This window comes from Zalophus californianus, chromosome 3 (genome assembly GCF_009762305.2).
Source record: "Zalophus californianus isolate mZalCal1 chromosome 3, mZalCal1.pri.v2, whole genome shotgun sequence".
In the NCBI taxonomy this organism is placed as follows: domain Eukaryota; kingdom Metazoa; phylum Chordata; class Mammalia; order Carnivora; family Otariidae; genus Zalophus; species Zalophus californianus.
Window position 1 is genome coordinate 75657647 of NC_045597.1, and position 15837 is coordinate 75673483.

A 15837-nucleotide genomic window follows, 5' to 3' on the forward strand; every position below is an offset into this window, starting at 1 on the left:
ACTTCACTTTCTTTAATGAAAGTCACAAATTCCAGAGAGGAGAGGGCTTGTGGAGATATATTTACTAAACTTAATACTTAGGTACTGCATTTAACCATATTATACAATCCTGCAAATACTGGGATGACGTTGTTAAATATATATGGAAGTATTTTATTTCAAGTGCATGAAAGAGAAACATACCTAGAAAATTCCAGGACGTTAAGGATTCCAAATGTCTGTTCCTGTCCCATCTAAAGGAAGAAAAGCAGGCTCTTACATAAGGTGCAAAGTATTAAAATCTCAAAACAGTCTCCCCAAACATAAACCTCTGTACACACATCTCCCCATCCCTCCAGCATTTTCTCTCTCTGTATGTAATACACATACACGTATGTCCCTCTCTCCCTCTCTCTATAACACATACACATACGTACACCTACATTCCCTCTCCCACTCTTCCTCCTCATCACCTCATTCTCTCTTTCTATCATCCTGCAAAGGTCTTTTCAACAGCTACGGGTTTCCCACAAGCCAGTCCTGTGGGGTCATAGCTCCCCCTTCTGGTAGAAGCTTCTCCTTCTTCTCCAGGCTGTCCTAACAGGGGCTGACAGTCCCTTCCAAGACTGGAGAACACAGGACACAAGCTACACAGGCCCGCCTGAAACCTTGGGGCAGGTCATACTTCAGAATTCAGAATTTTACACATTTTATAAAAATGCACACATACAATTATGTGCCATAATTAGCCCCAGGGGGGTCTGGGGCAACACCCTATAATCCAACTCATCAATTTTCTACAGCAAAATGTAGGACCATTCACACTGAGATTCTTAAGACCACAAACCACTGCATGTCAGTTCTGGTTACATTTTGCTGCCAAATGCCTAAGTCCCCAAATATTGGGGAAAACTTTTAGAATTCAAAGCTTCTTGAATTTTGGATTTGGGATTTAGAAATAAGGATTATGGATCTGCATAAAATTTTAGGGCAATTAATCAAATGTTATTTTTCTTCAGGTTCTTCAAAGTTGGAACCTCAATATTCTCAAATTTTTCCAGAAGATTCTAGACTATGTGTGTACCATTTTCAAACTCCTTGATCAAACCTGCTATTTCCCCAATACATCACAGTGGAAAGAATGTGGGCTTTGGAGTTCCTTGTGAATTTGAATCCTATGCCTGCCACTAAGTGTGTGGCTTCCTTAGGAATGGTGGTAGCACCTGTCCCCAAGGTTTGAGAGAAGTAATGAATGAAGCAACATGCAAATTACCAAGTGCACAACTGACACAGTGGTGCCAACCCATCATTACTGCCTTGTCCACAAGTCCCCACCCCTTCTCTTCTCATCCTGAAATACAATCAGGGACCTACCTCATCCAGCCTTCACCGACCTTTATTCCCCTCCTTCTGCAACTACCAGCTCCTTCTCCTCAGCTTGTCCCAACTTGGTCAGATGTCCATTCAGAAATGTGCCCACTGGTACCCCACAAATTGGCACGAGCGCTGTGATTGCCAGGAGTCCACCCCTTTGCTATCCCATCAACCGCCGTGCAACCACGTGCAGCCCACAGACTCGGCCGTTAAGATGATCGTAGGGCCACTTCATGTAAATAGCCAGTAACCAACTCGAGAACGTGTGGTTTGAGGATACTCTGGTATTTACGGTTAAATAGGATTTTAAAGTTATTATTATGAACCTTAACTAGTCAGGTAGTCTCATTTACTCTCAAAAGTAGAGAGGTTAATAAAAAGATGAAGAGGTGCCAATCTACAGCATCTACCACCATGATGACAACGCCAGTCGGCTCTCTCTCTAGCTCTCCATATTTGTCCGGTACTGTGAGCAAAGCAGAAGCAGCCTGGCTCTCTTCATCTCTCCCACTTGTGTCCCATCAGTCCACACCCGCTCCCAGTCCCCATCACTGCAACGCAGATAAAACAGCAGCACCCATACGACAGAAAACTCCACAGCAAACGTTACAAGTCTCATCAAACTGAAGGGGGTAAAGACTTCATTTATGAGAAGCTTCTATGAAGGAAATTCGATACTCAGTTACTTTGTTCTACTTTAAAGTAAAAAATAATTATGATTTGATCTCTGTACTCCAGAAGACAAGAACCTGAAAGTGCCAAGAAATGAGTGCACTGTAGAAGGTCTGATATTTTCTAGGTTTTGCATATAAGTACAAGAAAAATGGAGTACTGCCAAGTCAGGAATAACAACTTATTAGATAAATTAGAAGTGAATTTCAAATGCACTAACAAGGCCTAGAGATACAAGGATGAATGAAGGCAAAAGCTGTTACAATCCATGAAACCTCCCCAAATTGAGGGGTGGAGGAAGGCAGGGGAGAAAGAAGGCAGTAACTGCTTCCAAGCCCTCATCAACCCCTCCTGCAGCCCTAGAGGGTCAGCATTAAACACACCAGTGCCTGGCCAGTCCTAACCAACAATTTACCCTGTTGCCCACCTCAAGGGTCCTTATTGGATGTTATTCTTGATTTACACTTTTTCCTATCACCGAATTTCTCTCTCAGGCTTCCTGAGCAGGGTAACTCAAAAATCAATCATAAAATAAATAAACCCCCTTGACCTTAGGGAAAAGAAAAACTCCTACAGATGACAAAGATCTTCAGTGTCAACTCACTTCTCCCCCAGCCGGGGAGACTGAAGCCAGTGCACCGAGGGGTGCAAATTCTCCAGGTGCCAAGGCTGCAAAGACAGAGCCAAAGATCCTGCCCTCAAGACGAGTGGGCCATGTGGTTATTCCCCTGACTGTTGCAGAACAAAGAGCAGGCTTGCTAGCTGCTGTACTACAAATCGCTCTAGCGTATGAAACAATTGTGGAGAAGCATCTCCAAGAGAGAAAAATGCCTGCAACACAAACATGAATAAGCCGAGAGAATCACGTGATACCCGCAGCTTCGCAACGGATCTGGTTTCTCACAGGAAAAAAAAACAGAAATGTAGCTATCATGTTTCCATCAGACATGCTATTTCAAACATAGAGTCTTCAAAAAAGTAGGTGATGTACAAGGTGAAGAGGTGTCCAGGCTTGTCACTTACTGCTTCTATGATGACTGAGTATGGCGTTCTGGCCGTGAAGACAAAGCCCAGCTTCCTCGCTCCCTTCACCAATGCAGCTTCATCTGTGAATAGAGTTGAGGAGGCACTGACTCATCCCAGCTAATGGTAGAATTCTGTTGAGCATGTGTTATTTTTCAAACTAACCAAGCCCACAGCCATTGGAGAGGACTGGCCTCTGTGCACAGTGGTAAGGACTCAGGGTTTAGGAGGCACTCACTCACTCCCAGCACCAGGGTCCTGAGGGCAACACTTCTGTTAGGTGGGAAGACAGGAGTGACAGCATGCCTACTATTCTCGGTGGGGATCAAGTGCCTCCTAAGGAACCTAAGTAACATTCCCATGACTTTCTGACTAAACATCTTCTCTGAGGGAGGCAGAGTTTCAGTTCTAGTATGGTGGGATTCAGAGCTCCAGGAAGTGGGTTCAAGAGTTAGTACCCAGCTTAGTTCCATCAGCAGTTGGAAAATCTATGAACAAAGAAGCCAGTCCTCCCTCCCCTGCGAGTTTTGTCTAGTACAGGGTCTTCTGCTAGGAGATGTAAGATGGCCTAGGGTCTCGCCCTGCTGTCACAGTGTTACAGAGTCAGGAGGACTCAGCACCACCTTTCTGCAGCTTTATCACTTGTCACCATAACCTGTAAACCGCATGAGGTCAGAGGCAAAGAGTGGGGTCTTTGTGGGGCACGGGGCCCCACCACACCACCCACAAGTAACTGCAAACACCCGAGTCTCCAGAGAAGGGGACAGCGGGGCACTCCCAGCCCGGAGCCCTCACCTGGGGAAGAGGCCTGGTAGATGATGTTATCTCCATCCTTCTCGGGGACCACGGTGTGGCACACGGCCAGGAGGGTGAGGAACTCCTGTATGCATGGAGCTGTGGGCTACAGACATATGGGCAAGATCATCTGGTAAAACACTGTAGTTAGATTCAGACATCCTCTGCTCAGAACCCTGTACTGGCTTCCCACCCCCTTTAGAATGAAGTCGAGATCCTGCAGGGACTCCGTGTCCCCTGGGATCTGGCAGCTGCTCACCATCCAGTGTCGGCCCTTCCTGCCTCTTCCCTCCTGCATGCTCCACCCACTGCTCCAGTCTGTAGTCTCTCAGACAAGGCTCCACCTGTCCTAAGGCTCATCACCACCCTCCACACACCTGCAGCCAATTATCACTCATCCTCCAGGATGTAATTAAACAGTTGCTCCACCTGCGAAATCCACTATCACCCGGTCTTGGAACATCATTCTTGACGGGCGAACCCTGAGGTCAGGTGAGAACAAAGAGGCATGCGCCCTTCCCAGGGCTCCCCCAGTGCCTGCCCCCCTTGTTCCAACACTTCAAACACTCCTGCTGTTCACATGCTTCCCCCCATGTCCATGAGATCTAGGAGCGCTAGCAGGTCATCTGCCTTCCTCAACAGTGTAACCCTGGACCCCACAGACAGAAGGCACTCAAATCTATGTTGGATCCAAACACTGAGAATGGACTCACCAAACAGGTGAGCCTTGTTCTTTCTCTTCCATTGTCCTGGCACTTACTCTACACCATGTCTGTTCTTTAACTTAATAATTGCTTAAAATGGGGGTGCCTGGGTGGCTCAGTCAGTTGGGTGTCTGCCTTCGGCTCAAGTCATGGTCCCGGGATCCTGGGATCAAGCCCCATGTTGGGCTCCCTGCTTAGTGGGGAGTTTACTTCTCCCTCTTTCTCTGTCCCTCCCCCCTCCCCCGCTCATGCTCTCTCTCACTCTCTCTCTCTCTCAAATAAAATATTTCAAAAAATAATAATTGCTTAAAACCTGTAAGGCAGTGCATCCCATGCCTATTACTTAAAAACAAAAAAAAGAACAATCCTGGATATCTATTTAATATATTTCTCCCATCCTACACACACACTCCTTATAGTTTTCATTGGGATTAGACTAGGACATCTTAATACTGTTTACCCATCTAAGAATACAGAATGCCTTCCTATTTATTAAAGGCTTTTAAAACTTCTAAATATATGTCCTGGCATATTTTCTTCTTAACTAATTTTTTATTCATTCAAAAAATATCTACATGTCTACCATATGTGAGGCACTGCACTGGGCATTTTATCTACTGCTTTCTATATCATGAATAGAATCTTATTTCTATTATATTTCACAAGTGTCCATTCAGATATAAGTAAAAACACTGAATTTGATCAATGAATTTCATGTCCAATTGTAATTAACCTCTTGCTGGCTCCCCAAGTTTCAGTGGACTCTCCTGGGTTTTAAGGCAGCCAATTATTGTATCATCCACAGATGATGATGTTTTCCTTTTCTTTTCTAACATATACACTTGAGTTCTTACTTGCCCACTTGGGCTAGCGCTTTCAGGAGGATGTTCAAAGCCAGGGGTGACACCAGGCCTCCTTGTCCTTGGGTTATTTTAGTGCCAAGATCTTTAATTTTTCACTGTTTGATAGGCAGCTGGCTATGCATTCAAGAGAGATTTGTATTTGCACATTCAGGAAACAACTCTGTGTTTTCTAATTTTTGCAGAGTTTTCGTCTTGGCTTTTTAGTCACAAATGGACAGTGACTGATATTTTAAAACATTCGTAGTTTCTCCTCCTACCTGTTAATGTGACTTAAGAGCAGATGTATGGAAGAAAATAACTGTTCACATGGCTACTTCTTATCAGTCTTCAGGAAAAGGACATGCACAATTATAGTTCAGTGAAATCAAATAAGTTAGGGGATTTACCGGTTCCCCAAGGTCTATACTACAAAAATGTTAAGAAATTTTACCCAAAAGCACTGTGATGATTGGGCTTTGATTCCAGATTGCCTTCCCCACCTGCAAACCTCTCCTCATATATCACTGGCAAAAACTGTGTCAGGCTCCACACCCCTGACCTAAGCACTGTTACTGGAACCAAGTCCCCAAACCACCTAACCGCATCTCATCCAACAGGGTGCTGGAAATCAACCACAGTGACATCAGGTAATGGAATCTTTTGCTGAAGTGAAAAATAACCATCTCTAGGAATATTAGTTATTAGCGTTTAGGGGATATACTTACAACATGTTAATTTCTTGAGAAGGCAGGATAAAAAAAATTATATACAGTATAATCTCATTATCTGCAGTGTGTTTTTATGTGAGTGTTCCCATGTATGGAAAGGAATAAATTGAAATGTTAACAGTAATTTGCAGCAAAGGACAAAAAGGAATTTAGGGGATTAAAAAAATATTTCTCTTTATATCAGAGTTTTCTGCAGTGAAAATAAATTGCTTTTTATGGAGAGGCCACCACTCCTTCCAAGTTTCTGAGAGTCATCACAGCAGCTTAAGAGAACTGGCCCTCCAAGAGAGGCATTCTGTTGACTGCCAACAACAGAAGAGTCCCGTGTTCCAACACACTCTCCCTTGTGCTGCTTTCTGTCACGCCTCGCTCTCAGGCATGCTCTCCCAGTCCTTGCTGGTGCGGATTACCAGGCCCTACCGTCCCTTCAGTGAATAATCCCTCTTCCAAACTGGCAGAGCCATCTTTGGCCCTGTCTGCCATGCTGAAATTGGTCCCCAGTCTTCATCTAGGGGCTAAGGTGGGAGGTGGGGACAGACCTTGAGGAAGATACGCAGTCTCTGGCAAGACATCTGCTTTAGCTGAGACCTGGTCATGGGATCACGGGGAAGCTACCATCTTCTATGAAGGGCCTTAGACCACTTCTGCAGGCCCACATGTTCCAGAAGAATCTGGGGGTCTCAGGTTCTCAGGTGCATCTACCCAGGAGACCCCAACCCTAGTCCCAGGGTCTCCTTCCTACTGGACTTCGGTGCAGATGATTTTGTGAAGCTGCCAATTCTGCCCTTCTAAGAAGTTCTGCCAATTTTACAATTAGGTCTTGGGCCTGCTCTTTGGCAGTATTGGCCTCAGCGTCAGGGGTTGAAGGAAATATTGAAAGACTGCCAAGGACGAGTCTGACTTCCATTCAGGGCCTTACATTGGTAATTCATTGACCTGGGATTATTGTTCTCTCTCTCTGATGTAAATGGTGATCAGCAACAACCAGGTCCACAGGCAATTCAATGAGATAGAAACACATATTTAAAAATGTCGTATGTGGAAAGGAAAAAAAAAGATTGCTTTCTCCTGCATCTGTGAACTATGAAGTCCAGCACATCACCTCATCCCATAGTGAAACATGAAAGAGGATCTTTGATTTCATAGCAAATAGTAAAATATTTCTGAGAGCTATAAAAAGGAGTTGCACACACTCTCTAATTAAGTTTCCACTTGGAGTGGTAGGCCAGACACCATTCCTAAAGATAAAAAGAAAATCCCTAAGACAAAGCCATTCTAACATTGGTTCTCTAGTTCACCTGACATTCTATAATAAATTAGAGAAAGGAGACAAACTCCATTTGCAGCCTATGGATGTCTGTAATCTATTTTAAACAAGTGCTCCGTGTTGGAAAATAATATTTTTTCTGTAACTTCTGAGAAAAGCCTTTATATTTATAACTTCAAAGAACTGATTGTTGAAGACTGTATACATGTATGTATGCATATATATGTATATATATATATCTTTTTAGAAGTTAAAGCTTTTATGTGTTGAAAAATATACATACACTCATTTGAACCATCTGTAAGTGCATGATTCAGGGGCATTAAAAACATTCACATTGCTGTGTAGCCACCAATATATCTATACCCAAAACTTCCATCTTCCCAATAAACTCTGTACCCATCAAAGAGTAACTCCCTGTTCTCACTGTCCCCTAGCCTCTAATAACCTCTATTCTGCTCTGTCTCTATGAATTTGCCTATTTTAGGTACCTCATAATCATAAAATATTTGTCTTCCATTTAACAGATTTTAATCTGCACAAAATGCTTTATATATCTAGAAATGAGTTTTTATTTGATAAATATAAAAATAGAAAACTAGGAATGTACAAAATTGGCACACCAAATCACAGCTATAAAGTATTTAAATGTACATATACAAACAATTTCTTCTTGAAGACTCAACTCAAAAGTTCCAGGCATAAGGATTCAAAAAAAAAAAAAAAAAGTTGTATGATCTCTCTTGGTAAATCTTTGGGAAATTATCCCACAAATAGGAAGTCATGGGTTAGCAATGTAATCAAAGGACCACATGAACCATTCCTTAAAATTTTCCATAGGTTGATTCTTTAATAGGCAAATTCCATCTTGGCTATCAGCCCACACAAAGCTTAAAACACAGTCCTAAAGGACCCAGAAAATCAAAAATGATGACCCAGGAAAAACAAAAATTCTGTAGCAGATGGAAGTACTCTCTTGGGAGGAAAGTAAAGGTTTTCTTGGTCCAAATGCTTTAATTTTAGTCAATGGTCCCAAGACAATTAAGAATGTGGGATATCCATAGGCTAAAATCCTGAAATGTTTCTTCCCTTTCCTCAGCCATATTTTGGCAAAATAACCAAGTGATCTAACAAGCTCTGTATTTAAAAATGTTTTAAAAATCCATTAGGTACACTTAATCCAATCTCACATTTTCTGAAAGAAAAATATTAGAGCCTACGGTCTTCATTACTTATAGTTGAGCTAGATGTTAAATGTCAATGGGATAATTCACACAGTAGCCAAGATGAAGAACACTTCAGAAGGCTTCAAATGAACATAGCTTTAAAAAACGTTGAACTTAGGCAAGTAGGCTTTTCCTAAAAAATTAGAAAATAAATTCTCCAATCCATGGCCACATTATGCACTTAATGAACTGTGAGTGTCCAGATGATTAAAATAGCCTTTAAAGTCTTCATGTTTTCATTGATGCTTATGATAACCTAAGTCAGGGCTTCCTTTTCATAAGGGCTGCATCTGCCCCTACTCTCAATGGCCTTCCCACTGGAATAAAAAGGAAATTTGGCTCAGGAGAGTAGAAGGTGAGGAGGAAAAGGAAGAAAAAATGAGCTCACTAACTTCTCTAAGAGTGGGGTTCCTTCCAAAAACACCTGCCATTGTCCATGGGACAGGAAATGCCCACTAGAGGATCCTGATCCAAGCTCAGATGTCTACTCAAAGGTCAAGAGAGGACAGGCTAGAGAAGAGCATGTGATCAGCGGTCAAAAACCCAGCACACACACATGGGTTCAGCTTTGAAGAGAACATCTTGTATGTGTATATAAATTAACTGAGCTCAGTATTTCAAGATTCCAAAAATGGGGATCTCAGCAGCAAATAGAGTGTGTCTCCCAATGATCTCTTCTCCAAATGAGATTTGTCCCCTGTCCACTGGTTTTCTATACCAGCCCACATGTTAGGTCAGTGCAAATACCATCCAGTGTGGGTGCCCACAATGCCCACATTGCAACAATTATGTTAGCCCTAAAAACCCACCAAAGAGATAAGACTCCTTTATCTACACAAAACAAAATCACTTTCTCAGGGAGTGGTACCATACCTATTCCTATGATGCAAAGGTATACAATGGCGCCTAGTGATTTTACATGTTTCCCCGATTAGCAGAAATCCCTTGAGTGTTTTTTATTCATCTCTTTCCCTAGTTCCTACAAAGGTGACTGATATAAACTACCAAGATGAATGAATAGACAAGTGAGTCTCTTATTTGAACAGGGATCCACTCATGTCCTGCTGTTCCTGAGCCCACACTGGGATCCCAAGGTATTCCATGCACTAGGCTCACCTTACTTCCTCTGCTGCTTTCTCACCTACTGATCTGGGCCAGGAAAACAAACTTCCTGAAAGAAGACTGACAGCAGTTTCTTAAGCCTCTAGGACACCCTTCCACCTTCTTACCCATTTACCACCCCAACCCGAACAGACACATTTAGGCAACCTAAACACTCTCTGAGTACTATTTGAGAATACCCGAGCCCTCTTTTCTGAAAGCAAGTCCTCACAGGGCTGATGTGTCATCTGACATCCTTGATTAAAGCTACCCTCCTCCACAGAAGTTTCTTCTGAGATGCCACTCTTCTGCTTAGAGAACCTCTACCCTAGTAGTTGGACCCACCTCTAACATCGAAATTCAAAAAAAAAGACCACATCCATGCCTGTGAGTATGACACAGAGCATGGACTTCAGCAGCACCCACTGTGTGGTCTGGGACCACTACAGCAGCATCACAGGGGGCTGAAGCAGAATGTCTGCATCCCAGCCTGTGGACGTGGGTACCTTACACACTCACATTTGAGAACCATGACTGGGAAGGTTCTAGCATCAACAAATGGGCAAGTGCAGGGGAGAAGAGGAAATTTCCTCACTGTGAATTCAGAGAAAGTCTTAAAAATATTTGTACCTTAACAAAACTTTGGAATGATAAAGTTTTAATTTTATTCACGTGTACCTAACTTTAAATTTTTTTCAGAAAAAAATATCGTATCTAATCTATACTGATTAAACCGGTTACAAAATGCTTCGATCATTAAATACTTTTCTAAGTCAGTATTTTTCAAAGTAGCTTTTAAAACGAATTTAGGCTATCCTATAGTTAATCCTGGTTTGTTGGAATAGTTGAGATAATGTGATGTCACAGTTAAGAATCCAACAGACTAAGGTTCTGAGTCTCATTTCTAGATTTGTTTGCTGGTAATTCTTGGCCAACTCAGTATTTTCACACAGCTTCCTATCACCTCTCTGGGGTGACTCAAGTGTTAAAGGAAATACACATCAAATATTTGGCACACAGTAGGATGCTATAAGTGCTACATGTTGTTCTGCCTTACTTTCCTTCCCTAAATTATCCTGGTCCAAGCATACTGAGATTGTTTTCCAAAATGCATGACCTCTTAGATTCACAACTGTGAAGAAATAGTACTACAGAAATCTTAAAAATCAAAAGAAATCCACAATGTTAGAGAATTCCATGGTAAGACTCATCTCAATCTTGATGTGCAACTTTCTATCTTCACCACATATTTAATTCAGCTTTTCATTAATTTATCCAGAGTGTTAACCACATACCATTTATTTAAGATCACTTCCCTGAATACTAACACCAGAAAAGTAAAACTGCATCTCTTCCCCAACGTCTAAAATTGCAAATTTCAAGACACTACACATACACATAAATAGAAGTGCACCATAAGCTATGTAATGTCCTAGAAGCAAAATGGTGGCCTTACATGATGATCTTCGATGTTCTTCAAGAGCCTGGGGTCATCAAAGTCACATGAGTCACTAGGGGGAGGAGGCATCCGGCTGTGAGAGAGACAAGAAAATATTTATTCAGTTCAGAAGTTCCTTTAAAATTAGCCCAAACCTAGTAAGAATCTGTCTTCAAGAAGAACTACATCTAAAAAGCCTATAGATTTATATTAAACTTTTAAAGATTTGGAATACTGTATATTATTTCAAAACTTGAGACAGAAAAATTTAGCCCTCCTATAAGCAAAATATTTTATACGTTGTTATAGACAATGACATAGTTACAAGGAGAAGAAACAGGCAGGGATCAACACTTTGTCACTTTGGTTGGTCTGCTTAACTCTGACCACGGAAAACTTCAGAGTATCTGCTAAAAGTAGGTATAATAAGAGTAATGATTGCATTGCATCTGTGCAGTCATTTATGGCCAGAGCTCATATGTAGGAAAGAGAAGGAGGCAAATAATTGTGAGGGAGGAAGCTTGAAATGATGGCTTTGTGCTATCACACTGAAGAAAGTATGAATGGCTAAGTATATTCCTGTATCCCCACTTCCTCCCGAATCTCCTTCTTCAGGACAAAGACAATGGAAGAAGTGGCCACAGTCAAGGTGATGTCAGTCTGAACTCTGGTTGTCAGTTTTAGTACAGCAGAAACCAGCAGCTTACAAGGGGAAGCGCCTAGAATGCAAGCTGATGCCCCCAGCGGAACCTTGGGAATGCTGAGGAAATGGCAGCCAGAGGTCCCTGTCTGATAAGGGGAACATGGGAAGCAGGAGGGGTTCCAAGTCCATCTGAGGAAGAGTCAGCCTGCAGGAACCCTCCCTCATCCCCTGCAGCCAGGTAACTAAACCTTTTGCACCCAGCAAGCCATGGAAGCTTTATCATTTAGAGTAAACAGTCAGTCCCGGCTGATCATCCCATAGGGAAACCAGTCAGACATCAACTACACTGTCTCCCCTACACACACAGCCCTGCTAATCAGCTTTGTTAGTATATAAATCTTAAAATATGAGCATACATCATCACTAATCCTAAGAGAAATGCAAATCAAAACCAAAATGAGATGCCACTTTACACCCACTGGGATGGCTATTGTGATATAGTGAAGAAACATAAATTAACAAGTGTCATGAGGATTTGGGAAAACTCTGTGTTACCGACAGGAATGTAAATGGTGCAACTGCTGTGGAAAACAGTTTGGCAGTTCCTCAAAAAGTTAAAAATTACCACACAACCTACCAATCCCACTTCTAGGTATATAACCATAAGAACTGAAAGCAGAGATTCAGATACTTCTATACCAAAGTTCGTAACAGCATTATTCATACTAGAAAAGGTAGAAAAAGTCCAAATTCCCATCACTAGATGAATACATACACAAAATGTGGTAAACACACACAATGAAATATTATTCAGCCTTTAACGAGAATAAAATTCTGGTCTATGCTACAATATGTATGTTACAACTTTGAAGACATTATGCTAAGAAGTGGGGAGTGAGCTAGAAGTACTAAACGAAGGACTTGCTATTTTTTGTTAAATCCCTGTAGTTCCACTACACTTTTAACACCATATTCATGTTTAAAATTTTAATTTGGTTCTCTCTTGGAATAACAAATATGAAAATTTTGTTTACAAAATATTCAGATAAAAATGTAATACAGAATTAATTGTTCCTTCTCACTAAAGCATCAAGAAGTGCTAGAATCTACTTACCAAAAATCATCTGATGATGGTTCTCTTGTCAATTCTGGAAAATGACTACCAGAAAGAGGGAAATAGAGTGGTCACAAAACTGTAATCACAAGAGGTACTCACACAAAAACATTCTCCAGGATAGATCATAGATAGGCCATGAAATAGTCTTCATAAATTTAAGAAAACTGAAGTCCTATCAAGCATAATTTCCAACTATAACGGTATGACTAGAAAACAATTACCAGAATGAAACTGAAAATTCACAAATATGTGGGGACTAAACAATATGCTTCTGAACAACCAATGGGTCAAAGAAGAAATCAAAAGAGAAATCAGAAAATATGTTGAGACAAAAGAAAAATGGAAATACAACATAGTAAAATGTACGTAGCAAAATCAGTTCTAAGAAGAAAGTTCATAGTGACAAATGCCTACATCAAAAGTCAAGAAAAATCTCAACCTAATTTTACACCTCAAAAAATTAGAAAAGAAGAACAAATGAAGCCCAAAGTTAGTATAAGGAAGAAAGTAATAAAGATTAGAGCAGAAATAAATGAAATAGAGGGGGGAAAGACAATAGAAAAGATCAATGAAACTAAGAGCTTGTACTTGGAAAAGATATACAAAATTGACAAATCTTTAGCTAGATTCACCAAGAAAAAAAGAGGACTCAAAATCAGAAATAAAGGAAGAGAAATTACAACTGATAACACAGAAATACAATGGATCATAAGACACTACTATGAACAATTTATACCAACAAATTGGACAACCTATAAGAAATGGATAAATTCCTAGAAACATACAACAGACGAAGACTGAATCATGATGAAACAGAAAATCTTAGATTGATTACTGGTAAGGAGATTAAGGCAGTAATCAATAACCTCCCAACAATCAAAAGTCAGGTTCAGACAGCTTCAATGGTGATTTCTCCCAAACATTCAAAGAAGAATACCAATCCTTATCAAACTCTTACCAACAATAGGAGAGAAACCCAAACTCATTTTACAAGGTCAGCATTACCCTGATACCAAAATCAGACAAGGGCACCACAAGAAAAGAAAATTAGAGGCCAATACACCTGATGAACACAGATGCAAAAATCCTCAGCAAAGTAATAGCAAACTGAATTCAACAATACATTTTAAAAAAATCATACACCATGATCCACTGAGATTTATTCCAGGGATACAGCAATGGTTCAACATCTGCACTCAATCAATATGACACACCACATTAACACAATGAAGGATAAAAATCATATGATCATTACACTAGCTCCAGAAAAAGCATTAGACAAAATTCAACATCCATTTATGATAAAAACTCTCAACAATTTGGGTATAGAGGGAACATACATCAACATAATAAAGGCCATATATGACAAGCCCACAGCTAACATCATACCCATTAGTGAAAAGCTAAAAGCTTTTCCTCAAAGATCAGGAACAAAAAGATGCCCACTCTTGCCACTTTTATTCAACATAGCACTGGATGTCTTAGCCACAGCAATTAGGAAAGAAAAATGAAATGCTCCCAAACCAGACACAAGTAAAATTGTCACTATTTAGAGATAACATGACACTATATATATAGAAAACCCTAAAGAATACACCAAATAACTGTTAGAATAAATGAATTTAGTACAGCTGCCAGATACAAAATCAATGCAGAAAGGTCTGTTGTATTTCTGTACATTAATAATGAACTATTGGAAATTTTAAAAATCCCATTTACAATTGCATCAAAAAAAATGCCTAGGAATAAATTCAACCAAGGAGGTGAAAAACCTGTATACTGCAAACTGTAAGACATGAAAGAAATTGAAGATAAAATAAATGGATAAAGGGCTAGTATCCAAAATCTATAAAGAACTTATTAAACTCAACACCCAAAGAACAAATGATCCAATCAAGAAATGGGCAGAAGACATGAACAGACATTTTTCCAAAGAAGACATCCAAATGGCCAACAGGCACATGAAAAAGTGCTCACCATCGCTCAGCATCAGGGAAATCCAAATCAAAACCTCAATGAGATACCACCTCATACCCGTCAGAATGGCTAAAATTAACAAGTCAGGAAACGACAGATGTTGGCGGGGATGCGGAGAAAGGGGAACCCTCCTACACTGTTGGTGGGAATGCAAGCTGGTGCAACCACTCTGGAAAACAGTATGGAGGTTCCTCAAACAGTTGAAAATAGAGCTACCATATGATCCAGCAATTGCACTACTGGGTATTTACCACAAAGATACAAATGTAGGGATCTGAAGGGCTATGTGCGCCCCGATGTTTATAGCAGCAATGTCCACAATAGCCAAACTATGGAAAGAGCCAAGATGTCCCTCGACAGTTGAATGGATAAAGAAGATGTGGTATGTATATATACAATGGAATATTATGCAGCCATCAAAAGGAATGAAATCTTGCCATTTGCAACAACGTGGATGGAACTGGAGGGTATTATGCTGAGCAAAATAAGTCAATCAGAGAAAGACATGCATCATATGACCTCACTGAGATGAGGAATTCTTAATCTCAGGAAACAAACTGAGGGTTGCTGGAGTGGTAGGGGGTGGGAGGGATGGGGTGGCTGGGTGATAGACACTGGGAAGGGTATGTGCTATGGTGAGTGCTGTGAATTGTGTAAGACTGTTGAATCACAGACCTGTACCTCTGAAACAAATAATACATTATATGTAAAAAGATAGCAGGAAGGGAAGAATGAAGGGGGGAAATTGGAGGGGGAGATGAACCATGAGAGACTACGGACTCTGAGAAACAAACTGAGGGTTCTAGAGGGGCGGGGGATGGGGGGATGGGTTAGCCTGGTGATGGGTATTAAAGAGGGCACATACTGCATGGAGCACTGGGTGTTATATGCAAACAATGAATCATGAAACACTACATCAAAAACTAATGATGTAATGTATGGTGATTAACG

At 40.9% G+C, this 15837-nt stretch overlaps 1 protein-coding gene across 7 annotated transcripts in view; it reads right to left on the reverse strand.

The window, feature by feature from the left end:
- ATP8A2 (ATPase phospholipid transporting 8A2) overlaps positions 1-15837 on the reverse strand; it is a 581949-nt gene that overhangs the window by 405805 nt on the left and 160307 nt on the right. For all 7 annotated transcript variants that reach the window (XM_027591115.2, XM_027591114.2, XM_027591112.2 and 4 more), the window contains 5 exons: positions 12907-12951; positions 11168-11243; positions 3844-3949; positions 3049-3131; positions 184-233 (listed from right to left, as the gene is read on the reverse strand). In XM_027591115.2, the coding sequence (XP_027446916.1) occupies positions 184-233; positions 3049-3131; positions 3844-3949; positions 11168-11243; positions 12907-12951 (360 nt within the window). The remainder of the gene's footprint in view (positions 1-183; positions 234-3048; positions 3132-3843; positions 3950-11167; positions 11244-12906; positions 12952-15837) is intronic.